This window comes from Echiichthys vipera (assembly GCF_963691815.1).
Source record: "Echiichthys vipera genome assembly, contig: SCAFFOLD_42, whole genome shotgun sequence".
Lineage (NCBI taxonomy): Eukaryota > Metazoa > Chordata > Actinopteri > Perciformes > Trachinidae > Echiichthys > Echiichthys vipera.
This window is the reverse complement of record NW_028154868.1, coordinates 148,810-176,111: the sequence shown is the minus strand read 5'-3', so window position 1 is coordinate 176,111 and position 27,302 is coordinate 148,810. Positions and strand designations below refer to the sequence as shown.

The following is a 27,302-nucleotide window of genomic DNA, read 5'->3' as shown; positions in this document are numbered from 1 at the left end:
ATTGACCTTGTCGTTGTCTAAATTCACCTTGTTGTTGTCTAAATTCACCTTGTTGTTGTCTAAATTCACCTTGTTGTCTAAATTGACCTTGTTGTTGTCTAAATTGACCATGTTGTTGTCTAAATTGACCTTGTTGTTGTCTAAATTCACCTTGTCGTTGTCTAAATTGACCTTGTTGTTGTCTAAATTGACCTTGTTGTTGTCTAAATTGACCTGTTGTTGTCTAAATTGACCTTGTTGTTGTCTAAATTGACCATGTCGTTGTCTAAATTGACCTTGTTGTCTAAATTGATCCTGTTGTTGTCTAAATTGACCTGTTGTTGTCTAAATTCACCTTGTTGTTGTCTAAATTGACCTTGTTGTTTTCTAAATTGACCTTGTTGTTGTCTAAATTCACCTTGGTGTTGTCTAAATTGACCTTGTTGTTGTCTAAATTGACCTTATTGTTTTCTAAATTGACCTTGTTGTTGTCTAAACTGACCTTGTTGTTGTCTAAATTGACCCTGTTGTTGTCTAAATTCACCTTGTTGTTGTCTAAATTGACCTTGTTGTTGTCTAATTTGACCTTGTTGTTGTCTAAATTCACCTTGTTGTTGTCTAAATTGACCTTGTTGTTGTCTAAATTCACCTTGTCGTTGTCTAAATTGACCTCGTTGTTGTCTAAATTGACCTTGTTGTTGTCTAAATTGACCTTGTTGTTGTCTAAATTGACCTTGTCGTTGTCTTAATTGACCCTTTTGTCTAAATTGACCTTGTTGTTGTCTAAAATGACCTTGTTGTCGTCTAAATTGACCATGTTGTTGTCTAAATTGACCCTGTCGTTGTCTAAATTGACCCTGTCGTTGTCTAAATTGACCCTGTTGTCGTCTAAATTGACCCTGTCGTTGTCTAAATTGACCTTGTTGTCGTCTTAATTGACCCTGTTGTTGTCTAAATTGACCTTGTTGTTGTCTAAATTGACCTTGTTTTTGTCTAAATTCACCTTGTCGTTGTCTAAATTGACCTTGTTGTTGTCTAAATTGACCTTGTTGTTGTCTAAATTCACCTTGTCGTTGTCTAAATTGACCTTGTTGTTGTCTAAATTGACCTTGTTGTTGTCTAAATTGACCTGTTGTTGTCTAAATTGACCTTGTTGTTGTCTAAATTGACCTTGTCGTTGTCTAAATTGACCTTGTTGTCTAAATTGACCCTGTTGTTGTCTAAATTCACCTTGGTGTTGTCTAAATTGACCCTGTTGTTGTCTAAATTGACCCTGTTGTTGTCTAAATTGACCTGTTGTTGTCTAAATTGACCCTGTTGTTGTCTAAATTCACCTTGTCGTCGTCTAAATTCACCTTGTTGTCTAAATTCACCTTGTCGTTGTCTAAATTGACCTTGTCGTTGTCTAAATTGACCTTGTCGTTGTCTAAATTGACCTTGTTGTCTAAATTGACCCTGTTGTTGTCTAAATTCACCTTGTTGTTGTCTAAATTGACCCTGTTGTTGTTGTCTAAATTGACCTTGTCGTTGTCTAAATTCACCCTGTTGTTGTTGTCTAAATTAACCTTGTCGTTGTCTAAATTGACCTTGTCGTTGTCTAAATTGACCTTGTTGTAGTCTAAATTCACCTTGTTGTTGTTGTCTAAATTCACCTTGTTGTTGTCTAAATTCACCTTGTCGTTGTCTAAATTGACCTTGTTGTCTAAATTTACCTTGTCGTCGTCTAAATTCACCTTGTCGTTGTCTAAATTCACCTTGTCGTTGTCTAAATTGACCTTGTTGTTGTCCAAATTGACCTTGTCGTTGTCTAAATTGACCTTATCGTTGTCTAAATTGACCTTTTCGTTGTCTTAATTGACCTTGGTGTTGTCTAAACTGACCTTGTTGTCTAAATTCACCTTGTTGTTGTCTAAATTGACCCTGTTGTTGTCTAAATTGACCTTGTCGTTGTCTAAATTCACCCTGTTGTTGTCTAAATTGACCTTGTTGTTGTCTAAATTCACCTTTTTGTTGTCTAAATTGACCGTGTCATCGTCTTAATTGACCTTGGTGTTGTCTAAACTGACCTTGTTGTCTAAATTCACCTTGTTGTTGTCTAAATTGACCCTGTTGTTGTCTAAATTGACCCTGTTGTTGTCTAAATTGACCTTGTCGTTGTCTAAATTGACCCTGTTGTTGTCTAAATTGACCCTATTGTTGTCTAAATTCACCTTGTCGTTGTCTTAATTGACCTTGTTGTTGTCTAAGTTGACCTTGTCATTGTCTAAATTCACCTGTTGTTGTCTAAATTGACCTTGTTGTTGTCTAAATTGACCTGTTGTTGTATAAATTGACCCTGTTGTTGTCTAAATTCACCTTGTCGTTGTCTTAATTGACCTTGTCGTTGTCTAAATTGACCCTGTTGTTGTCTAAATTGACCCTGTTGTTGTCTAAATTCACCTTGTTGTTGTCTAAATTGACCTTGTCGTTGTCTAAATTGACCTTGTCGTTGTCTAAATTGACCTTGTTGTTGTCTAAATTCACCTTGTTGTTGTCTGAATTCACCTTGTCGTTGTCTAAATTGACCTTGTCGTTGTCTAAATTGACCTTGTCATTGTCTAAATTGACCTTGTTGTTGTCTAAATTGACCTTGTCGTTGTCTAAATTCACCTTGTTGTTGTCTAAACTGACCTTGTCGTTGTCTTACTGCAGCGTCTCCAACTTCACCCCTAAAGTGGGAGAGAAGGAAACTCAGCGTGCGATCAGACGAGCGTTCGACGTGTGGCAGACGGTCACGCCGCTCTCCTTCCAGGTCAGACACTTCCTGTGTGTCCTCTCTTACTTCCTGTGTGTCCTCTCTCACTTCCTGTGTGTCCTCTCTCACTTCCTGCGTGTCCCCTCTCACTTCCTGTGTGTCCCCTCTCACTTCCGGTATATCCCCTCTCACTTCCTGCGTGTCCTCTCTCACTTCCTGTGTCCTCTCTCACTTCCTGCGTGTCCCCTCTCACTTCCTGTGTGTCCCCCCCTCACTTCATTCGTGTCCCCTCTCACTTCCTGCGTGTCCTCTCTCACTTCCTACGTGTCCCTTCTCACTTCCTGTGTGTCCTTTCTCACTTCCTGTATATCCCCTCTGACTTCCTGTGTCCTCTCTCACTTCCTGTGTGTCCTCTCTCACTTCCTGGTGTCCCCTCTCACTTCCTGTGTGTCCTCTCTCACTTCCTGAGTGTCCCCTCTCACTTCCTGTCTGTCCTCTCTCACTTCCTCTGTGTCCCCTCTCACTTCCTGTGTGTCCCCTCTCACTTCCTGCGTGTCCCCTCTCACTTCCTGTGTCCCCTCTCACTTCCTGCGTGTCCCCTCTCACTTCCTGCGTGTCCCCTCTCACTTCCTCTGTGTCCTCTCTCTCTTCCTGTGTGTCCTCTCTCACTTCCTGTGTGTCCTCTCTCACTTCCTGTGTCCTCTCTCACTTCCTGCGTGTCCCTTCTCACTTCCTGCGTGTCCCCTCTCACTTCCTGCGTGTCCCCTCTCACTTCCTCTGTGTCCTCTCTCACTTCCTGCGTGTCCCCTCTCACTTCCTGTGTGTCCCCTCTCACTTCCGGTATATCCCCTCTCACTTCCTGTGTGTCCTCTCTCACTTCCTGTGTCCTCTCTCACTTCCTGCGTGTCCCCTCTCACTTCCTGTGTGTCACCCCCTCACTTCATTCGTGTCCCCTCTCACTTCCTGCGTGTCCTCTCTCACTTCCTACGTGTCCCTTCTCACTTCCTGTGTGTCCTTTCTCACTTCCTGTATATCCCCTCTGACTTCCTGTGTCCTCTCTCACTTCCTGGTGTCCCCTCTCACTTCCTGCGTGTCCCCTCTCACTTCCTGCGTGTCCCCTCTCACTGCCTCTGTGTCCTCTCTCTCTTCCTGTGTGTCCTCTCTCACTTCCTGTGTCCTCTCTCACTTCCTGCGTGTCCCTTCTCACTTCCTGCGTGTCCCCTCTCACTTCCTGCGTGTCCTCTCTCACTTCCTGCGTGTCCTCGCTCACTTCCTGCGTCCCCTCTCACTTCCTGTGTGTCCTCTCTCACTTCCTGTGTGTCCTCTCACTTCCTGTGTGTCCCCTCTCACTTCCTGTATATGCCCTCTCACTTCCTGTGTGTCCTCTCTCACTTCCTGTGTCCTCTCTCACTTCCTGCGTGTCCCCTCTCACTTCCTGCGTGTCCTCTCTCACTTCCTGTGTGTCCTCTCTCACTTCCTGGTGTCCCCTCTCACTTCCTTTGTGTCCCCTCTCACTTCCTGTCTGTCCTCTCTCACTTCCTGTGTCCCCTCTCACTTCCTGCGTGTCCCCTCTCACTTCCTGCGTGTCCCCTCTCACTTCCTCTGTGTCCTCTCTCTCTTCCTGTGTGTCCTCTCTCACTTCCTGCGTGTCCTCTCTCACTTCCTGCGTGTCCTCTCTCTCACTTCCTGTGTGTCCCCTCTCACTTCCCGCGTTTCCCCTCTCACTTCCTGTGTCCTCTCTCTCTTCCTGTGTGTCCTCTCTCACTTCCTGCGTGTCCCCTCTCTCTTCCTGTGTGTCCTCTCTCACTTCCTGTGTGTCCCCTCTCACTTCCTGTATATCCTCTCTCACTTCCTGCGTGTCCTCTCACTTCCTGTGTCCTCTCTCACTTCCTGCGTGTCCTCTCTCACTTCCTGCGTGTCCTCTCTCACTTCCTGCGTGTCCTCTCTCACTTCCTGCGTGTCCCCTCACACTTCCTGTGTGTCCTCTCTCACTTCCTGCATGTCCTCTCTCGCTTCCTGCGTGTCCCTTCACTTCCTGTGTCCACTCTCACTTCCTGTGTCCCCTCTCACTTCCAATGTGTCCCCTCTCACTTCCTGTGTGTCCCCTCTCACTTCCTGTGTGATCCCCTCTCACTTCCTGCGTGTCCTCTCTCACTTCCTCTGTGTCCTCTCTTACTTCCTGTTTTTCCCTTCTCACTTCCTGTGTGTCCTCTCTCACTTCCTGTGTGTCCCCTCTCACTTCCTCTCTGTCCTCTCTTACTTCCTGTTTTTCCCTTCTCACTTCCTGTGTGTCCTCTCTCACTTCCTGCGTGTCCCCTCTCACTTCCTGTGTGTCCTCTCTCACTTCCTCTGTGTCCTCTCTTACTTCCTGTTTTTCCCTTCTCACTTCCTGTGTGTCCTCTCTCACTTCCTGCGTGTCCCCTCTCACTTCCTGCGTGTCCCCTCTCACTTCCTGTTTTTCCCTTCTCACTTCCTGTTTTTCCCCTCTCACTTCCTGCGAGTCCCCTCTCACTTCCTGTGTGTCCCCTCTCACTTCCTGCGTGTCCTCTCTCACTTCCTGCGTGTCCCCTCACTTCCTGTGTCCTCTCTCACTTCCTGTGTGTCCTCTCTCACTTCCTCTGTGTCCCCTCTCACTTCCTGAGTGTCCTCTCTCACTTCCTGCGTGTCCTCTCTCACTTCCTGTATATCCCCTCTGACTTCCTGTGTCCTCTCTCACTTCCTGCGTGTCCCCTCTCACTTCATGCGTGTCCTCTCTCACTTCCTGTGTCCCCTCTCACTTCCTGCGTGTCCTCTCTGACTTCCTGTGTGATCCTCTCTCACTTCCTGCGTGTCCTCTCTCACTTCCTCTGTGTCCCCTCTCACTTCCTGCGTGTCCTCTCTCACTTCCTGTGTGTCCCCTCTCACTTCCTGTGTGTCCCCTCTCACTTCCTGTGTGATCCCCTCTCACTTCCTGCGTGTCCTCTCTCACTTCCTGTGTGTACACTCTCACTTCCTGTTTGTCCCTTCTCACTTCCTGTGTGTCCCCTCTCACTTCCTGAGTGTCCTCTCTCACTTCCTGCGTGTCCCCTCTCACTTCCTGCGTGTCCCCGCTTACTTCCTGTTTTTCCCTTCTCACTTCCTGTGTGTCCCCTCTCACTTCCTGTATATCCCCTCTCACTTCCTGTGTGTCCTCTCTCACTTCCTGTGTGTCCTCTCTCACTTCCTGTTTTTCCCTTCTCACTTCCTGTGTGTCCTCTCTCACTTCCTGTGTCCCTTCTCACTTCCTGTGTGTCCCCTCTCACTTCCTGAGTGTCCTCTCTCACTTCCTGCGTGTCCCCTCTCACTTCCTGTGTGTCCCCTCTCACTTCCTGTCCAGGAGGTGCCGTACGCGGCGGTCAAGGCCGACGGCAGGGAGGCGGACATCATGATTTTCTTCGCCTCGGGTTTCCACGGCGACAGCTCGCCGTTCGATGGCGAGGGCGGTTTCCTGGCGCACGCCTACTTCCCCGGCGCCGGCATCGGCGGCGACACGCACTTCGACTCGGACGAGCCGTGGACGCTCGGCAACGCCAACCACGACGGTGAGACGGTTCGATTCCCGAGTCTTAGACTTAAAGTCATATTCTCCTTTAGTGGTCTTCACTTAACGGTCTCCCTCTCTCCAGGTAACGACCTGTTCCTGGTGGCGGTCCACGAGCTGGGTCACGCCCTGGGTCTGGAGCACTCCGGCGACCCCGGTGCCATCATGGCCCCCTTCTACCAGCACATGGACACGCAGGTCTTCAAGCTGCCCCTGGACGACCTCCAGGGGGTCCAGAAGATCTACGGTGAGCCCCGAGACCCGGGTCCAAGGTCCAGGGTGCAGGGTCCAGGATCCAGGGTCCAGGGTGCAGGGTGCAGGGTGCAGGGTCCAGGGTCCAGGGTGCAGGGTGCAGGGTCCAGGGTCCCGGGTCCAGGGTTCAGGGTGCAGGGTCCAGGGTGCAGGGTCCAGGGTCCAGGGTGCAGGGTGCAGGGTCCAGGATCCAGGGTGCAGGGTCCAGGATCCAGGGTCCAGGGTCCAGGGTGCAGGGTCCAGGGTGCAGGGTCCAGGGTCCAGGATGCAGGGTCCAGGGTCCAGGATGCAGGGTCCAGGGTGCAGGGTCCAGGGTCCGGGGTCCAGGGTCCAGGATCCAGGGTCCAGGGTCCAGGGTCCAGGGTCCAGGCTCCAGGGTGCAGGGTCCAGGGTCCAGGGTGCAGGGTCCAGGGTCCAGGGTGCAGGGTCCAGGGTGCAGGGTCCAGGGTGCAGGGTCCAGGGTGCAGGATCCAGGGTGCAGGGTCCAGGGTGCAGGATCCAGGATCCAGGGTGCAGGGTGCAGGGTGCAGGGTCCAGGGTGCAGGGTGCAGGATCCAGGGTCCAGGGTGCAGGATCCAGGGTCCAGGGTGCAGGGTCCAGGGTGCAGGGTGCAGGATCCAGGATCCAGGGTGCAGGGTGCAGGGTCCAGGGTGCAGGGTCCGGGGTGCAGGGTGCAGGGTCCAGGGTGCAGGGTCCAGGGTCCAGGGAGCAGGGTCCAGGGTCCAGGGTGCAGGGTCCAGGGTGCAGGGTGCAGGGTCCAGGGTCCAGGGTGCAGGGTCCAGGGTGCAGGGTCCAGGGTGCAGGGTGCAGGGTCCAGGGTGCAGGATCCAGGGTCCAGGGTGCAGGGTCCAGGGTCCAGGGTCCAGGGTGCAGGGTCCAGGGTGCAGGGTCCAGGGTGCAGGGTCCAGGGTCCAGGGTGCAGGGTGCAGGGTCCAGGGTCCAGGTCCGAGGGGGCCCACATGGGTCTTCCTCAGGAGGGGGGTGTCTGGAGACCCCGGGTGCCCCCCTAGGGAGGTGTTCCAGCTGGGGGAGGCCTCGGGAGAAGACCCAGGACCAGGTGGAGGGTCTATATCTCCTATATAGATAGGAGACGGTTAAGTTTAGACGACTAAAGGAGACAAGGTGAATTTAGACAACAACAGTGTCAATTTAGACAACAACAAGGTGAATTTAGACAACAACAAGGTGAATTTAGACAACAACAGGTTCGATTTAGACGACAACAGGTCAATTTAGACAATGACAAGGTCAATTTAGACAACAACAGGGTCAATTTGGACAACGACAAGGTGAATTTAGACAACGACAAGGTGAATTTAGAAAACAACAAGGTGAATTTAGACAATGACAAGGTGAATTTAGACAACAACAGGTCAATTTGGACAACGACAAGGTGAATTTAGACAACAACAAGGTGAATTTAGACAACAACAAGGTCAGTTTAGACAACAACAGGTCAATTTAGACAACAACAAGGTGAATTTAGACAACGACAAGGTCAGTTTAGACAACAACAGGTCAATTTAGACAACAACAGGTCAATTTAGACAACGACAAGGTCGATTTAGACGACAACAGGTCAATTTAGACAACAACAGGTCAATTTGGACAACGACAAGGTCAATTTAGACGACGACAAGGTCAATTTAGACAACAACCAGGTCAATTTAGACAACGACAAGGTCAATTTAGACAACAACAGGTCAATTTAGACAACGACAGGTCAATTTAGACGACGACAAGGTGAATTTAGACAACAGGTCAATTTAGACAACGACAAGGTGAATTTAGACAACAGGTCAATTTAGACAACGACAAGGTCAATTTAGACGACGACAAGGTGAATTTAGACAACAGGTCAATTTAGACAACAACAAGGTCAATTTAGACAACAACAAGGTCAATTTAGACAACGACAAGGTCAATTTAGACAACAACAAGATCAATTTACACGACGACAAGGTCAATTTAGACAACGACAAGGTCAATTTAGACAACGACAAGGTCAATTTGGAAAACAACAAGGTCAATTTAGACAACGACAAGGTGAATTTAAACAACAACAGGGTAAATTTAGACAACAGCAGGTCAATTTAGACAACGACAGGGTAAATTTAGACAACAGCAGGTCAATTAAGACAACAGGGTCAATTTAGACAACGACAAGGTCAATTTAGACAACGACAAGGTGAATTTAGACAACAACAGGTTCGATTTAGACGACAACAGGTCAATTTGGACAATGACAAGGTCAATTTAGACAACAACAGGGTCAATTCGGACAACGACAAGGTGAATTTAGACAACAACAAGGTGAATTTAGACAATGACAAGGTGAATTTAGACAACGACAAGGTGAATTTAGACAACGACAAGGTGAATTTAGACAACAACAAGGTCATTTTAGACAACAACAGGTCAATTTAGACAACAACAATGTGAATTTAGACAACGACAAGGTCAGTTTAGACAACAACAAGGTCAATTTAGACAACAACAGGGTCAATTTAGACAACAACAAGGTCAATTTAGACAACGACAAGGTCAATTTAGACAACAACAGGGTCAATTTAGACGACGACAAGGTGAATTTAGACAACAACAGGTCAATTTAGACAACGACAAGGTCAATTTGGACAACGACAAGGTCAATTTAGACGACAACAAGGTGAATTTAGACAACAACAGGTCAATTTAGACGACGACAAGGTAAATTTAGACAACAACAAGGTCAATTTAGACAACGACAAGGTCAATTTAGACAACAACAGGTCAATTTAGACGACGACAAGGTAAATTTAGACAACAGGTCAATTTAGACAACAACAAGGTCATTTTAGACAACAACAGGTCAATTTAGACGACGACAAGGTGAATTTAGACAACAGGTCAATTTAGACAACGACAAGGTCAATTTAGACAACAGGGTCAATTTAGACAACGACAAGGTCAATTTAGACAACGACAAGGTCAATTTAGACAACGACAAGGTCAATTTAGACAACGACAAGGTCAATTTAGACAACAACAGGTCAATTTAGACAACGACAGGTCAATTTAGACGACGACAAGGTCAATTTAGACAACAACAGGTCAATTTAGACAACAACAATGTGAATTTAGACAACGACAAGGTCAGTTTAGACAACAACAAGGTCAATTTAGACAACAACAGGGTCAATTTAGACAACAACAAGGTCAATTTAGACAACGACAAGGTCAATTTAGACAACAACAGGGTCAATTTAGACGACGACAAGGTGAATTTAGACAACAACAGGTCAATTTAGACAACGACAAGGTCAATTTGGACAACGACAAGGTCAATTTAGACGACAACAAGGTGAATTTAGACAACAACAGGTCAATTTAGACGACGACAAGGTAAATTTAGACAACAACAAGGTCAATTTAGACAACGACAAGGTCAATTTAGACAACAACAGGTCAATTTAGACGACGACAAGGTAAATTTAGACAACAGGTCAATTTAGACAACAACAAGGTCATTTTAGACAACAACAGGTCAATTTAGACGACGACAAGGTGAATTTAGACAACAGGTCAATTTAGACAACGACAAGGTCAATTTAGACAACAGGGTCAATTTAGACAACGACAAGGTCAATTTAGACAACGACAAGGTCAATTTAGACAACGACAAGGTCAATTTAGACAACGACAAGGTCAATTTAGACAACAACAGGTCAATTTAGACAACGACAGGTCAATTTAGACGACGACAAGGTCAATTTAGACAACGACAAGGTCCTATATAGTCTATATCTCCCTAGGGGGGGGCCCCCGGGGTCCAGATGACCCTGAACCGCCTCAACCCGGCTCCTGTCCGTGTCCTTTCCCCCCCAGGCGCCCCCACGGCCCTGATGGAGCCCACCAGGCCGTTGCCGACCCTGCCGACCCGCCGGCCGCACTCCACCGCCGAACGGAAGCGAGACCGAGACCGCGACCGCCACCCCCGTCCGGCGGAGCGGCCGGCGCTGCCCGGGAACGGGAGACCCAACATCTGCGACGGCGACTTCGACACCGTGGCGTTCTTCAGACGGGAGATGTTCGTGTTCAAGGTGAGCGGGGCACCGAGCGGGGCACCAAGCGGGGCACCGAGCGGGGCGAAGACCACGACACGTCTTGTGGTAACCGGCGGAGTTTTAAGACGCAGGTAGCCCAAAAAAGACGCCGTCAGGGGGGCTTTGTACCACATTTTGGGTTTGGTGCCCCGTGTGAGGATTCAGAATTTACGGGAGCACGCTCCGGGCACGTCAGGGCCACGTGGGCGTGGTCGGTTGGGGGACTGCTTACGGCGGTGACAAGCGCCACCGGGACTAGGGTACGCAAAAACCCCTTGGTGGTCCAGGTCCCTTAAGGGTCTTGGGGGGGCCCGGATGTGACCGGACGCGGGGGTCGAAGGCCCGTCGATGAGACGCGCCGCTTCCTGAACCGGATCCAAACTGGACTAGGGGGGTGGGGGGCGGGAACTAGGGGGTCCAGGGGGGTCCGAGGTCCGAGGTCCAGGGTACGAGGTCCAGGGTCCGAGGTCCAGGGTCCGAGGTCCAGGGTCCGGGGTCCGAGGTCCGGGGTCCGAGGTCCAGGGTCCGAGGTCCAGGGTCCGGGGTCCGAGGTCCGGGGTCCGAGGTCCAGGGTCCGAGGTCCAGGGTCCGAGGTCCAGGGTCCGGGGTCCGAGGTCCAGGGTCCGAGGTTCGAGGTCCGGGGTCCAGGGTCCACAGGGACTTCTTGGTTTGAACCAACCAGGAAGTACCATAACAACTAGCCCCTCCCCCAACCCCGGGGGGGGAGGGGCTAGTTGTTATGGTACTTCCTGGTTGGATTAGGGGGCGTGGTCTCCGGAGGGACCAGCTAGCCTCTGGTCCCCACGTACGCCCCTCCCCCTCGGCGGCACATACACGCCCCCTTTCGGGACTCTAACCCGCGGCCCCTGTCCGTGTCGCAGGACCGGTGGTTCTGGCGCCTGAGGGGCAACCGGGTCCAGGAGGGCTACCCGATGCAGATCCAGCAGTTCTGGAGGGGCCTGCCGCCGCGCGTCGACGCCGCCTACGAGCGCCCGGACGGCAAGTTCGTCTTCTTCAGAGGTACGTGGCTTTAAGTGGACGTCAGAGAGAATGTTAGCTGTTAGCGGTTAGCGGTTAGCTATTAGGGGTTAGCTGTTAGAGGTTAGCTGTTAGAGGTTAGCTGTTAGGGGTTAGCTGTTAGGGGTTAGCTGTGAGCGGTTAGCTATTAGGGGTTAGCTGTTAGCGGTTAGCTGTTAGGGGTTAGCGGTTAGCTGTTAGGGGTTAGCGGTTAGCTGTTAGGTGTTAGCGGTTGGCTGTTAGGGGTTAGCTGTTTGCAGCTTTAAGTTGACATTAGAGAGAACGCAGCTTTAAGTGGACGTCAGAGAGAATGCAGCTTTAAGTGGAGTCTCCCCTGCTGGACATTAGAGAGAACGCAGCTTTAAGTGGACGTTAGAGAGAACGCAGCTTTAAGTGGTTGTTAGAGAGAACGCATCTTTAAGTGGACATTAGGGAAAATGCAGCTTTAAGTGGAGTCTCCTACTTCTGGACATTAGAAAGAATGCAGCTTTAAGTGGACATTAGAGAGGACGTAGCTTTAAGTGGACGTTAGAGAGAACGCAGCTTTAAGTGGACGTGAGAGAGAATGCAGCTTTAAGTGGACGTTAGAGGGAACGCAGCTTTAAGTGGACATGTGAAAGAACTCAGCTTTAAGTGGACAGTAGAGAGAATGCAGCTTTAAGTGGACATTAGAGAGAATGCAGCTTTAAGTGGATGTTAGAGAGAACGCAGCTTTAAGTGGACATTAGAGAGAATGCAGCTTTAAGTTGACATTAGAGAAAACGCAGCTTTAAGTGGACATTAGAGAGAACACGGCTTTAAGTGGACGTTAGAGGGAACGCAGCTTTAAGTGGACATGTGAAAGAACTCAGCTTTAAGTGGACATTAGGGAAAATGCAGCTTTAAGTGGAGTCTCCTACTTCTGGACATTAGAAAGAATGCAGCTTTAAGTGGACATTAGAGAGGACGTAGCTTTAAGTGGACGTTAGAGAGAACGCAGCTTTAAGTGGACGTGAGAGAGAATGCAGCTTTAAGTGGACGTTAGAGGGAACGCAGCTTTAAGTGGACATGTGAAAGAACTCAGCTTTAAGTGGACAGTAGAGAGAATGCAGCTTTAAGTGGACATTAGAGAGAATGCAGCTTTAAGTGGATGTTAGAGAGAACGCAGCTTTAAGTGGACATTAGAGAGAATGCAGCTTTAAGTTGACATTAGAGAAAACGCAGCTTTAAGTGGACATTAGAGAGAACACGGCTTTAAGTGGACGTTAGAGGGAACGCAGCTTTAAGTGGACATGTGAAAGAACTCAGCTTTAAGTGGACATTAGAGAGAATGCAGCTTTAAGTGGATGTTAGAGAGAACGCAGCTTTAAGTGGACATTAGAGAGAATGCAGCTTTAAGTGGACATTAGAGAAAACGCAGCTTTAAGTGGACATTAGAGAGAACACGGCTTTAAGTGGACGTTATAGAGAACGCAGCTTTAAGTGGACATTAGAGGGAATGCAGCTTTAAGTGGAGTCTCCTCCTGCTGGACATGAGAGACAATGCAGCTTTAAGTGGACATTAGAGTGAATGCAGCTTTAGGTGGACATTAGAGGGAACGCAGCTTTAAGTGGACATGAGAGAAAACACAGCTTTGAGTGGACATTAGATAGAACACAGCTTTAAGTGTACATTAGAGATAACGCAGCTTTAAGTGGACATTAGATAGAAAGCGGCTTTAAGTGGACCTTACAGAGAACGCAACTTTCAGTGGACATCAGAGAGAACACAGCTTTAAGTGGACGTTAGCGAGAATGCAGCTTTAAGTGGACATTAGAGAGAACGCAGCTTTAAGTGGACATTAGCGAGAACGCAGCTTTAAGTGGACATTAGAGAAAATACAGCTTTAAGTGGACATTAGAGAGAACACAGCTTTAAGTGGACGTTAGATAGTAGGCAGCTTTAAGTGGACATTAGAGAGAACGCAGCTTTAAGTGGACATCAGAGAGGATGCAGCTTTAAGTGGACATGAGAGAGAACACAGCTTTAAGTGGATGTTAGAGATAATGCAGCTTTAAGTGGACATTAGACATAATGCAGCTTTAAGTGGACATTAGAGAGCTGTAGCTGTTAGGGGTTAGCGGTTAGCTGTTAGGGGTTAGTGGTTAGCAGTTTGCAGCTTTAAGGGGACGTTAGAGAGAATGCAGCTTTAAGTGGACATTAGAAAGAATGCAGCTTTAAGTGGACATTAGAGAGAATGTTAGCAGTAGCTGTTAGCTGTTAGCTGTTAGCGGTTAGCTGTTAGGGGTTAGCTGTTAGGGGTTAGCGGTTAGCAGCTTTAAGTGGACATCAGATAGCGTAGCTTTAAGTGGACATTAGAGAGAATGTTAGCTGTAGCTGTTAGGGGTTAGCAGTTAGCTTTTATTGGTTAGCTGTTTGCAGCTTTAAGCGGACGTTAGCGAGAATGCAGCTTTAAGTGGACGTAAAAAGGGGTCTGGCGACTCACCCGCCCCCCCTTCCAGGTGACGAGTACTGGGTCTTCAAGGAGGTCTCGGTGGAGCCCGGGTACCCCCAGGGCCTGGCGGAGCTGGGGGGCGGCGGCCTCCCCCGGACGGGCATCGACGCGGCGCTGCGCTGGGAGCCCGCCGGCAAGACCTACCTCTTCCAGGGGGACCAGTACTGGCGCTACAACGAGGAGCGGCGGGCGGCGGACCCCGGGTACCCCAGACCCCTCAGCGTGTGGAAGGGGGTCCCCGAGGCACCGCAGGGGGCCTTCGTCAGCCGGGAGGGATGTGAGTGTCCGGACCGCGCCTGCGTTTAGCTAGCTAGCTAGCACCATCCATCCTAGCTAGCATGCTAGCATCCATCCATCCGTCCATCTATCCATCTTAGCTAGCTAGCTAGCATGCTAGCATCAATCCACCCAACCATCCATCCATCCTAGCTAGCTAGCTAGCATGCTAGCATCCATCCACCCACCCATCCATCCGTCCATCCATGAATCCATCCGTCCATCCATCCATCCTAGCTAACTAGCTAGCATGCTAGCATCCATCCACCCAACCATCCATCCATCCGTCCATCCATCCATCCTAGCTAACTAGCTAGCATGCTAGCATCCATCCACCCATCCATCCATCCATCCGTCCATCCATCCATCCTAGCTAGCTAGCTAGCATGCTAGCATCCATCCACCCATCCATCCATCCTTCCTAGCTAGCTAGCTAGCATGCTAGCATTCATCCACCCATCCATCATCCGTCCATCCACCTGCAAAACCAACGACTGTTAGCGCTAACATTAGCATGCTAACAGGCTAAATCGCCATCATACGCTTGTTAGCACACCGACGTTGCCTCTCCATTCACCTTAGCACACCTGAGCCTTCGCGTTAGCTAGACGTGTCGTTTCTCGCTAACCGCTAACCCCTCTCTCTCTCTCTCTCTTTCTTCCCTTCCTCCTCCACCCCTCCGTCATCCCTCCATCCCCCCCAGACCACACCTACTTCTACAAGGCTAAGGAGTACTGGAAGTTCGACAACCAGAAGCTAACGGTGGAGCCGGGCTACCCCAAGTCCATCCTGCGCGACTGGATGGGCTGCGACGACGCCGAGCGCACCGGCGACCGCCCGCCGCCGCCCGCCGACGACACGGACGTCGCCGCCGCCGCCGTCGACGACGTCCCGGCCGGCGTGGATGCCATCGCCGCGGTGATCCCCTGCGTCCTGTCGCTGTGCGTCCTGGTGCTTGTGTACACGGTGTTCCAGTTCAAGAACAAAGGGGCGCCGCGGGACGCCGCCGCCGCCCCGTACAAGTACCCCGTTCAGGAGTGGGTGTGACAGGGGTCAAAGGTCGCGGAGTGAAGGCGCTATGTACCGTTAGCTAGCTTGTGGCGGCTAATGGCGGGAAAACAATGGAAAGAACGGCGAAAGATGCTAATGTTGCAAGCTAACGGCGACAAGGCGGACGTGGAGAGTGTGTGTGTGTGTGTGTGTGTGTGTGTGTGTGTGTGTGTGTGTGTGTGTGTGTGTGTGTGTGTGTGTGAGACAAACACGGCGGCGGCCGAGCTAGCAAAAGGCTCCAGGGAGGAAGTGATCGGCGGAGAGAGGCGGCTAACGCGGCCGATTCGGCGTCGACTCCGAGGTTTCGCGAATGTAGAGCGGCGAGTCGTCGGCGTACGACGGCAGTCAAACCGCCTTACCGCCGTCCCGATGCCCGAACGTGGCTGGGACTCGGACTCGAACGTTTAAGGTTCAGGCGATCGTACAAAGTGTCGTTTTGAATAATCAAAAGCTGCTTTCCCACGTTTTATTCGGACGTTTGACGGGATGTCGCGCCGCTAGCATAGCATAGCGAAGGCGCAAACGGCGAAAACGTGGGTGTTAGCGTCACGCTTCTTTTCAGTTGTTCAAAAACACCACAAAAACGACTGAAAACAGATGAAAACACCACAAAAACGACTAAAAACAATTGAAAACACCACAAAAACGACTGAAAACAGATGAAAACACCACAAAAACGATTGAAAACAGATGAAAACACCACAAAAACAACTAAAAACACATGAAAACACCACAAAAACAACTTAAAACAAATGAAAACACCACAAAAACGACTGAAAACAGATGAAAACACCACAAAAACGACTGAAAACAGATGAAAACACCACAAAAACGTGACAAAAACGACTGAAAACACCACAAAAATGTGACAAAACGACTGAAAACAGATGAAAACACCGCTAAAACAACTAAAAACGGACGAAAACACCACAAATACATGACTAAAACGACTAAAAACCGATGAAAACACCACAAAAACGTGACAAAACGACTATAAACAGATGAAAACACCACAAAAACGACTGAAAACACATGAAAACACCACAAAAACAACTAAAAACAAATGAAAACACCACAAAAACGACTATAAACAGATGAAAACACCACAAAAACGACTGAAAACAGATGAAAACACCACAAAAACGACTAAAAACAATTGAAAACACCACAAAAACGACTGAAAACAGATGAAAACACCACAAAAACGATTGAAAACAGATGAAAACACCACAAAAACAACTAAAAACACATGAAAACACCACAAAAACAACTAAAAACAAATGAAAACACCACAAAAACGACTGAAAACAGATGAAAACACCACAAAAACGACTGAAAACAGATGAAAACACCACAAAAACGTGACAAAAACGACTGAAAACACCACAAAAATGTGACAAAACGACTGAAAACAGATGAAAACACCGCTAAAACAACTAAAAACGGACGAAAACACCACAAATACATGACTAAAACGACTAAAAACCGATGAAAACACCACAAAAACGTGACAAAACGACTATAAACAGATGAAAACACCACAAAAACGACTGAAAACACATGAAAACACCACAAAAACAACTAAAAACAAATGAAAACACCACAAAAACGACTATAAACAGATGAAAACACCGCAAAAACGATTGAAAACAGATGAAAACACCACAAAAACGACTAAAAACAGATGAAAACACCACAAAAACGACTGAAAACACATGTAAACACCTCAAAAACGACTGAAAACAGATGAAAACACCACAAAAAACGATTGAAAACAGATGAAAACACCACAAAAACGACTAAAAACAATTGAAAACACCACAAAAACGACTGAAAACAGATGAAAACACCACAAAAACGATTGAAAACAGATGAAAACACCACAAAAACGACTGAAAACAGATGAAAACACCACAAAAACGATTGAAAACAGATGAAAACACCACAAAAACGACTGAAAACACATGAAAACACCACAAAAACGTGACAAAAACGACTGAAAACACCACAAAAATGTGACAAAACGACTGAAAACAGATGAAAACACCACTAAAACGACTAAAAACAGACGAAAACAACACAAAAACATGACTAAAACGACTAAAAACAGATGAAAACACCACAAAAACGTGACAAAACGACTATAAACAGATGAAAACACCACAAAAACGACTGAAAACACATGAAAACACCACAAAAACAACTAAAAACAAATGAAAACACCACAAAAACGACTATAAACAGATGAAAACACCACAAAAACGATTGAAAACAGATGAAAACACCACAAAAACGACTAAAAACAGATGAAAACACCTAAAAAACGACTGAAAACACCTCATAAAACGACTGAAAACACATGAAAACAGCATAAAAACGACTGAAAACAGATGAAAACACCTCAAAAACGACTGAAAACAGATGAAAACAGCACAAAAACGACTGAAAACAGATGAAAACACCTCAAAAACGACTGAAAACAGATGAAAACAGCACAAAAACGTCCTGTTTCTGGATCATAAACATGTTTGTTGTTGTTGTTGTTTTTTTTTACCAATAAACAATAAATCGGTCAAATCCTGGCGTCTCATTGGCTCCTGCTCCCGACACATGTTAGCTGTTAGCGGTTAGCTGTTAGGGGTTACCTGTTAGGGGTTAGCGGTTAGCTGTTAGGGGTTAGCAGTTAGCTGTTAGGGGTTAGCTGTTAGGGGTTATCAGTTAGCTGTTAGCAGTTAGCTTTTAGGGGTTAGCTGTTAGCAGTTAGCTGTTAGCGGTTCGCTGTTAGGGGTTAGCTATTAGCAGTTATCTGTGAGCAGTTAGCTTTTAGCAGTTAGCTGTTAGGGGTTAGCTGTTAGGGGTTAGCTGTTCGCTTTTAGAGGTTAGCGCTTAGCTGTTAGGGGTAAGCTGTTAGCGGTTAGCTGTTAGCAGTTAACCGTTAGTTGTTAGCTGCTAGGGGTTAGCTGTCAGCGGTTCGCTGTTAGGGGTTAGCAGTTAGGGGTTAGCTGTTAGCAGTTAGGGGTTCGCTGTTAGGGGCTAGCTGTTAGCTGTTCGCTGTTAGGGTTTATTAGTTAGGGGTTAGCTGTCATCTGTTAGGGTTTAGCAGTTAGCTGTTAAGAGTTACCTGTTAGCTGTTAGCAGTTACCTGTTAGTTGTTAGCGGTTCGCTATTAGGGGTTACCTGTTAGCGGTTAGCTGTTAGGGTTGAGCTATTAGTGGTTAGCTGTTAGCGGTTCGCTGTTAGGGGTTAGCTGTTAGCGGTTAGCAGTTACCTGTTAGCAGTTAGGGGTTAGCTGTTAGCTGTTAGATGTTAGGGGTTAGCTTTTAGCGGTTAGCAGTTACCTGTTAGCAGTTAGGGGTTAGCTTTTAGCGGTTAGCAGTTAAGGAGGTGACAGGTGAGGAGCCGGGCGGACCGCTACTACGTGGTGGACAGTCGGACATGACAGCCGGAACAGTCTCAACCTGCACCTGAAGGATCCAGGGTCGCCGGTTCGAGTCCCCGCTGTGTGAAACCGCCAATGGAGCGTGGACCGGTGGCCGGAGAGGTGCCGGATCATCTCCCCCCGGGGCGCTGCCGAGGTGCCGTTGAGCAACCCCCCCTCCCAACCGCTCGGGGCTCGGGCCCCCTCGCTCCGACGTCTCTCCAGAGGGTCGCCGGTTCGAGTCCCTGTGTAACTGACGCATCAGATAAATGACAGTGAATTAAAGGTTTGACTCGTTACGTCTTGTTGCCTTCATTGCGTGCTGTGTTAGCATTAGCATTAGCGTTAGCATTAGCGCATTTGCATCCCGTCCAAAGAGAGAGAGTGGTGAAGAGACGCACACGTAGCGAGGGGGGAAGGCAGCCGCCATGAAGCATCGAACCGGCGGACTGGTGGACCACAGGCGGCCGACAAGATGAATGCCAGAGGACAGTGACGTTCGTCCCACACCAAAAATGACAGAAAACAGATGAAAACACCACAAAAACGACTGAAAACAGATGAAAACACAACAAAAACAGATGAAAACGCCACAAAAACGAATAAAAACAGATGAAAACACCACAAAACTGATTAAAAACGCCACAAAAACAACCGAAAACACCACAAAAACGACAGAAAACAGATGAAAACAGATGAAATCACCACAAAAACGACTGAAAACACCACAAAAACGACTGAAAACACCACAAAAACGATTAAAAACAGATAAAAACACCACAAAAACGAATGAAAAAGACTAAAAACAGATGAAAAAGCCACAAAAACGACTGAAAACAGATGAAAACACCACAAAAACAACTAAAAACAGATGAAAACACCACAAAAACACCACAAAAACGACTGAAAACACCACAAAAACGATTAAAAACAGATAAAAACACCACAAAAACGAATGAAAACTGATGAAAACACCACAAAACGACTGAAAACAGATGAAAACACCACAAAAACGACTGAAAACACCACAAAAACAACTAAAAACAGATGAAAACACAACAAAAACGACTGAAAACAGATGAAAACACCACAAAAACGACTGAAAACGACCAAAAAAAGATGAAACCACCACAAAAACGACTAAAAACAGATGAAAACACCACAAAAACGACTGAAAACGACCAAAAACAGATGAAAACACCACAAAAACGACTGAAAACAGATGAAAACACCACAAAAACAGATGAAAACACCACAAAAACGACTAAAAACAGATGAAAACACCACAAAAACTACTGAAAACGACCAAAAACAGATGAAAACACCACAAAAACAGATGAAAACACCACAAAAACGACTAAAAACAGATGAAAACACCACAAAAACGACTGAAAACAACCAAAAACAGATGAAAACACCACAAAAACGACTAAAAACAGATGAAAACACCACAAAAACGACTGAAAACGACCAAAAACAGATGAAAACACCACAAAAACGACTGAAAACAGATGAAAACACCACAAAAACAGATGAAAACACCACAAAAACGACTAAAAACAGATGAAAACACCACAAAAACGACTGAAAACGACCAAAAACAGATGAAAACACCACAAAAACGACTGAAAACAGATGAAAACACCACAAAAACAGATGAAAACACCACAAAAACGACTAAAACAGATGAAAACACCACAAAAACAGATGAAAACACCACAAAAACGACTAAAAACAGATGAAAACACCGCAAAAACGACTGAAAACGACCAAAAACAGATGAAAACACCACAAATACGACTAAAAAAGAGATGAAAACACCACAAAAACAGATGAAAACACCACAAAAACGACTGAAAACTGATGAAAACGCCACAAAAACGACTAAAAACAGATGAAAACAAGAGACACAAGTGGTTCAAAGTCGGACATCTTTATTTTAGCGGCTAGTTAGCTTAGCATAGCCTAGCCTAGCTTAGCCTAGCCTAGCCTAGCCTAGCTTACAGGACCAGGACCCGGTTCAGTACCAGTTGGTGCACGAGATCAGGAAGCACATGTCGTCCACCTTCCTGTTTCCCATCATGCACTGGGGCAGCTCTCCGGGGGCGTCTGCGGGAGGAAGTGCATCATCGTTTTAGTCGTTTTGGTGGTGTTTTCATGTGTTTTAGTGGTGTTTTCATGTGTTTTCAGTTGTTTTTGTGGTGTTTTCATGTGTTTTCAGTTGTTTTTGTGGTGTTTTCATGTGTTTTCAGTTGTTTTTGTGGTGTTTTCATCTGTTTTCAGTCGGTTTTGTGGTGTTTTCAACTGTTTTCAGTCGGTTTTGAGGTGTTTTCATGTGTTTTCAGTCGTTTTTCTGGTGTTTTCATCTGTTTTCGGTCGTTTTTGTGGTGTTTTTATCTGTTGTTAGTCGTTTTTGTGGTGTTTTCATCTGTTTTTAGTCGTTTTTGTGTTGTTTTCATCTGTTTTTAGTCGTTTTTGTAGCGTTTTCATCTGTTTTTAGTCGTTTTCAGTCGTTTTTCTGGTGTTTTTATCTGTTTTTAGTCATTTTTGTGGTGTTTTTATGTGTTTTTGTGGTGTTTTCTTGTGTTTTTAGTTGTTTTTGTGGTGTTTTTATGTGTTTACAGTCGTTTTTGTGGTGTTTTCATGTGTTTTTAGTCGTTTTCGTGGCGTTTTCATGTGTTTTTAGTCGTTTTCATGTGTTTTTAGTCGTTTTTGTGGTGTTTACAGTCGTTTTTGTGGTGTTTTCATGTGTTTTTGTGGTGTTTTCATCTGTTTTTAGTCGTTTTTGTGGTGTTTTCATCTGTTTTCAGTCGTTTTTGTGGTGTTTTCATGTGTTTTCAGTCGTTTTTGTGGTGTTTTTAGGCGTTTTAGGTCATTTTTGTGGTGTTTTCAGTTGTTTTTGTGGTGTTTTCATGTGTTTTCAGTTGTTTTTGTGGTGTTTTCATTTGTTTTAGTGGTGTTTTCATCTGTTTTCAGTTGGTTTTGTGGTGTTTTCATGTGTTTTTGTGGTGTTTTCATGTGTTTTCAGTCGTTTTTCTGGTGTTTTCATCTGTTTCGGTCGTTTTTGTGGCGTTTTCATCTGTTTTTAGTCGTTTTTGTGGTGTTTTCATCTGTTGTTAGTCGTTTTTGTGGTGTTTTTATCTGTTTTTAGTCGTTTTTGTGGTGTTTTCATCTGTTGTTAGTCGTTTTTGTGGTGTTTTTATCTGTTTTTAGTCGTTTTTGTGGTGTTTTCATCTGTTGTTAGTCGTTTTTGTGGTGTTTTCATCTGTTTTAAGTCATTTTTTTGATGTTTTCATCTGTTTTCAGTCTTTTTGAAGTGTTTTCATCTGTTTTCATGTGTTTATAGTCGCTTTTGTGGCGTTTTCATCAGTTTTTAGTCGTTTTTGTGGTGTTTTCATCTGTTTTCAGTAGTTTTTGTGGTGTTTTCATCTGTTTTCAGTAGTTTTTGTGGTGTTTTCATGTGTTTATAGTCGTTTTTGTGGCGTTTTCATCTGTTTTAGTCGTTTAGTGTCGTTTTTTTGGTGTTTTCATGTGATTTTAGTCGTTTTTGTGGTGTTTTCATCTGTTTTCATTCGTTTTTGTAGCGTTTTCATCTGTTTTTAGTCGTTTTCAGTCGTTTTTGTAGAGTTTTCATCTGTTTTCAGTCGTTTTTGTGGCGTTTTCATTCGTTTTTAGTCGTTTTTGTTTTTATTTCATGAGTTTTAAGTCGTTTTTGTGGTGTTTTTATGTGTTTTTATGTGTTTTTGTGGTGTTTTTGTGTTTTTAGTCGTTTTTGTGGCGTTTTCATCAGTTTTTAGTCGTTTTTGTGGTGTTTTCATCTGTTTTCAGTAGTTTTTGTGGTGTTTTCATCTGTTTTCAGTAGTTTTTGTGGTGTTTTCATGTGTTTATAGTCGTTTTTGTGGCGTTTTCATCTGTTTTAGTCGTTTAGTGTCGTTTTTTTGGTGTTTTCATGTGATTTTAGTCGTTTTTGTGGTGTTTTCATCTGTTTTCATTCGTTTTTGTAGCGTTTTCATCTGTTTTTAGTCGTTTTCAGTCGTTTTTGTAGAGTTTTCATCTGTTTTCAGTCGTTTTTGTGGCGTTTTCATTCGTTTTTAGTCGTTTTTGTTTTTATTTCATGAGTTTTAAGTCGTTTTTGTGGTGTTTTTATGTGTTTTTATGTGTTTTTGTGGTGTTTTTGTGTTTTTAGTTGTTTTTGTGGTGTTTTCATGTGTTTTTGTGGTGTTTTTTGTGTTTTTAGTCGTTTAGTGGTGTTTTTATGTGTTTACAGTCGTTTTTGTGGTGTTTTCATGTGTTTTTAGTCGTTTTCGTGGCGTTTTCATGTGTTTTTAGTCGTTTTCATGTGTTTTTAGTCGTTTTTGTGGTGTTTTCAGTCGTTTTTGTGGTGTTTTCATGTGTTTTTGTGGTGTTTTCATCTGTTTTTAGTCGTTTTTGTGGTGTTTTCATCTGTTTTCAGTCGTTTTTGTGGTGTTTTCATGTGTTTTCAGTCGTTTTTGTGGTGTTTTTAGGCGTTTTAGGTCATTTTTGTGGTGTTTTCAGTTGTTTTTGTGGTGTTTTCATGTGTTTTCAGTTGTTTTTGTGGTGTTTTCATTTGTTTTAGTGGTGTTTTCATCTGATTTCAGTTGGTTTTGTGGTGTTTTCATGTGTTTTTGTGGTGTTTTCATGTGTTTTCATGTGTTTTTGTGATGTTTTCATGTGTTTATAGTCGTTTTTGTGGTGTTTTCATCTGTTTTCAGTAGTTTTTGTGGTGTTTTCATGTGTTTATAGTCGTTTTTGTGGCGTTTTCATCTGTTTTAGTCGTTTAGTGTCGTTTTTTTGGTGTTTTCATGTGATTTTAGTCGTTTTGGTGGCGTTTTCAACTGTTTATGTGTTTCAGTGGTGTTTTCATCTGTTTTCAGTCGTTTTTGTAGCGTTTTCATCTGTTTTTAGTCGTTTTCAGTCGTTTTTGTAGAGTTTTTATCTGTTTTCAGTCGTTTTTGTGGCGTTTTCATTCGTTTTTAGTCGTTTTTGTTTTTATTTCATGTGTTTTAAGTCGTTTTTCTGGTGTTTTTATCTGTTTTTAGTCATTTTTGTGGTGTTTTTATGTGTTTTTGTGGTGTTTTCTTGTGTTTTTAGTTGTTTTTGTGGTGTTTTCATGTGATTTCAGTCGTTTAGTGGTGTTTTTATGTGTTTACAGTCGTTTTTGTGGTGTTTTCATGTGTTTTTAGTCGTTTTCGTGGCGTTTTCATGTGTTTTTAGTCGTTTTCATGTGTTTTTAGTCATTTTTGTGGTGTTTTCAGTCGTTTTTGTGGTGTTTTCATGTGTTTTTGTGGTGTTTTCATCTGTTTTTAGTCGTTTTTGTGGTGTTTTCATCTGTTTTCGGTCGTTTTTGTGGTGTTTTCATGTGTTTTCAGTCGTTTTTGTGGTGTTTTTAGGCGTTTTAGGTCATTTGTGGCGTTTTCATCTGTTTAGGGTCGTTTTTGTGGTGTTTTCATGTGTTTATAGTCGTTTTTGTGGCGTTTTCATCTGTTTTTAGTCGTTTTTGTGGTGTTTTCATCTGTTTTCAGTAGTTTTTGTGGTGTTTTCATGTGTTTATAGTCGTTTTTGTGGCGTTTTCATCTGTTTTAGTCGTTTAATGTCGTTTTTTTGGTGTTTTCATGTGATTTTAGTCGTTTTGGTGGCGTTTTCAACTGTTTATGTGTTTCAGTGGTGTTTTCATCTGTTTTCAGTAGTTTTTGTGGTGTTTTCATCTGTTTTTAGTCGTTTTTGTGGTGTTTTCATCTGTTTTCAGTAGTTTTTGTGGTGTTTTCATCTGTTTTTAGTCATTTTTGTGGTGTTTTCATCTGTTTTCAGTAGTTTTTGTGGTGTTTTCATCTGTTTTTAGTCATTTTTGTGGTGTTTTCATTCGTTTTTGTAGAGTTTTCATCTGTTTTCAGTCGTTTTTGTAGCGTTTTCATCTGTTTTTAGTCGTTTTCAGTCGTTTTTGTAGAGTTTTCATCTGTTTTCAGTCGTTTTTGTGGCGTTTTCATTCGTTTTTAGTCGTTTTTGTTTTTATTTCATGTGTTTTAAGTCGTTTTTCTGGTGTTTTTATCTGTTTTTAGTCATTTTTGTGGTGTTTTTATGTGTTTTTGTGGTGTTTTCTTGTGTTTTTAGTTGTTTTTGTGGTGTTTTCATGTGATTTCAGTCGTTTAGTGGTGTTTTTATGTGTTTACAGTCGTTTTTGTGGTGTTTTCATGTGTTTTTAGTCGTTTTCGTGGCGTTTTCATGTGTTTTTAGTCGTTTTCATGTGTTTTTAGTCATTTTTGTGGTGTTTTCAGTCGTTTTTGTGGTGTTTTCATGTGTTTTTGTGGTGTTTTCATCTGTTTTTAGTCGTTTTTGTGGTGTTTTCATCTGTTTTCGGTCGTTTTTGTGGTGTTTTCATGTGTTTTCAGTCGTTTTTGTGGTGTTTTTAGGCGTTTTAGGTCATTTGTGGCGTTTTCATCTGTTTAGGGTCGTTTTTGTGGTGTTTTCATGTGTTTATAGTCGTTTTTGTGGCGTTTTCATCTGTTTTTAGTCGTTTTTGTGGTGTTTTCATCTGTTTTCAGTAGTTTTTGTGGTGTTTTCATGTGTTTATAGTCGTTTTTGTGGCGTTTTCATCTGTTTTAGTCGTTTAATGTCGTTTTTTTGGTGTTTTCATGTGATTTTAGTCGTTTTGGTGGCGTTTTCAACTGTTTATGTGTTTCAGTGGTGTTTTCATCTGTTTTCAGTAGTTTTTGTGGTGTTTTCATCTGTTTTTAGTCGTTTTTGTGGTGTTTTCATCTGTTTTCAGTAGTTTTTGTGGTGTTTTCATCTGTTTTTAGTCATTTTTGTGGTGTTTTCATCTGTTTTCAGTAGTTTTTGTGGTGTTTTCATCTGTTTTTAGTCATTTTTGTGGTGTTTTCATTCGTTTTTGTAGAGTTTTCATCTGTTTTCAGTCGTTTTTGTAGCGTTTTCATCTGTTTTTAGTCGTTTTCAGTCGTTTTTGTAGAGTTTTCATCTGTTTTCAGTCGTTTTTGTGGCGTTTTCATTCGTTTTTAGTCGTTTTTGTTTTTATTTCATGTGTTTTAAGTCGTTTTTCTGGTGTTTTTATCTGTTTTTAGTCATGTTTGTGGTGTTTTTATGTGTTTTTAGTCGTTTTTGTGGTGTTTTCTTGTGTTTTTAGTTGTTTTTGTGGTGTTTTCATGTGATTTCAGTCGTTTAGTGGTGTTTTTATGTGTTTACAGTCGTTTTTGTGGTGTTTTCATGTGTTTTTAGTCGTTTTTGTGGTGTTTTCAGTCGTTTTTGTGGTGTTTTCATGTGTTTTTGTGGTGTTTTCATCTGTTTTTGTGGTGTTCGCTGAAACATGGAGCGTTTACCTTCAGCAGTCTGGGCCGAGTCGGCGTTTTCTTCTCTCTCCGCGGACGTCGTCTCGTGGCTTTGGTCTCCTCCCATCGTCACACCTGACACAAAACAACCACAAAGAGACACAAAACAACCTCAAAGAGACACAAAACAACCTCAAAGAGACAAATAACAACTACAAAGAGAAAAAACAACCACAAAGAGACACAAAACAGCTACAAAGAGACAAAAAACAACTACAAAGAGACAAAACAACCAAAAAGAGACACAAAACAGCTACAAAGAGACACAAAACAGCTACAAAGAGACACAAAACAACCACAAAGAGACAAAACAACTACAAAGAGACACAAAACAACCACAAAGAGACACAAAACAACCTCAAAGAGACACAAAACAACCACAAAGACACAAAACAACCACAAAGAGACACAAAACAACCTCAAAGAGACACAAAACAACCTCAAAGAGACACAAAACAACCACAAAGAGACACAAAACAACCACAAAGAGACACAAAACAACCACAAAGAGACACAAAACAACTACAAAGAGACAAAAAAGAACTACAAAGAGACACAAAACAACCACAAAGAGACACAAAACAACTACAAAGAGACACAAAACAACTACAAAGAGACAAAAAAGAACTACAAAGAGACACAAAACAACCACAAAGAGACACAAAACAACTACAAAGAGACACAAAACAACTACAAAGAGACACAAAAGAACTACAAAGAGACACAAAACAACCACAAAGAGACACAAAACAACCACAAAGAGACACAAAACAACCACAAAGAGACAAAATGAGAGAGAGATAGAGATATTCACCTCTTCTCTGTCGGCCTCTAGTTCCGGTTCCGGTTGGTCGGCGCTGTTTCCGGGTAGAGTGACGTCACACACACGTCTGTGCAGCGGGGAAACTCCGGAGATCGTCTCCGCGTGAGGGAAGAGGCTCACACACACACACACACACACACACACACACACACACACACACACACACACACACACACACACACACACACACACACACACACACACACACACACACACACACACACACACTCTGGGTTGTGAATAAAGGATCTTTGATAAGTTTCAGTTTCGTTTTACT

General features: G+C 44.5%; 1 protein-coding gene and 1 long non-coding RNA gene across 2 annotated transcripts in view; one reads left to right on the top strand and one right to left on the bottom strand.

Moving 5' to 3' along the window:
• The window catches only part of mmp24 (matrix metallopeptidase 24), a 29,664-nt gene extending 12,392 nt beyond the window's left edge, over positions 1-17,272 (top strand). Inside the window, exons 4-10 of the mRNA XM_083940845.1 lie at positions 2,671-2,770; positions 6,069-6,273; positions 6,358-6,519; positions 10,392-10,606; positions 11,491-11,629; positions 14,108-14,377; positions 15,080-17,272. Of these exons, the coding sequence (XP_083796971.1) occupies positions 2,671-2,770; positions 6,069-6,273; positions 6,358-6,519; positions 10,392-10,606; positions 11,491-11,629; positions 14,108-14,377; positions 15,080-15,423 (1,435 nt within the window). The 3' untranslated portion in view covers positions 15,424-17,272. The remainder of the gene's footprint in view (positions 1-2,670; positions 2,771-6,068; positions 6,274-6,357; positions 6,520-10,391; positions 10,607-11,490; positions 11,630-14,107; positions 14,378-15,079) is intronic.
• A 3,501-nt stretch (positions 17,273-20,773) lies between these two features.
• Positions 20,774-27,143, bottom strand: LOC310966271. Its single transcript, XR_014593817.1, has 3 exons — positions 27,017-27,143; positions 26,194-26,277; positions 20,774-20,953 (listed from the first exon to the last, which is right to left on the bottom strand). It is a non-coding gene; the product is annotated as an uncharacterized lncRNA (long non-coding RNA).
• Between the last annotated feature and the right edge of the window lie 159 nt (positions 27,144-27,302).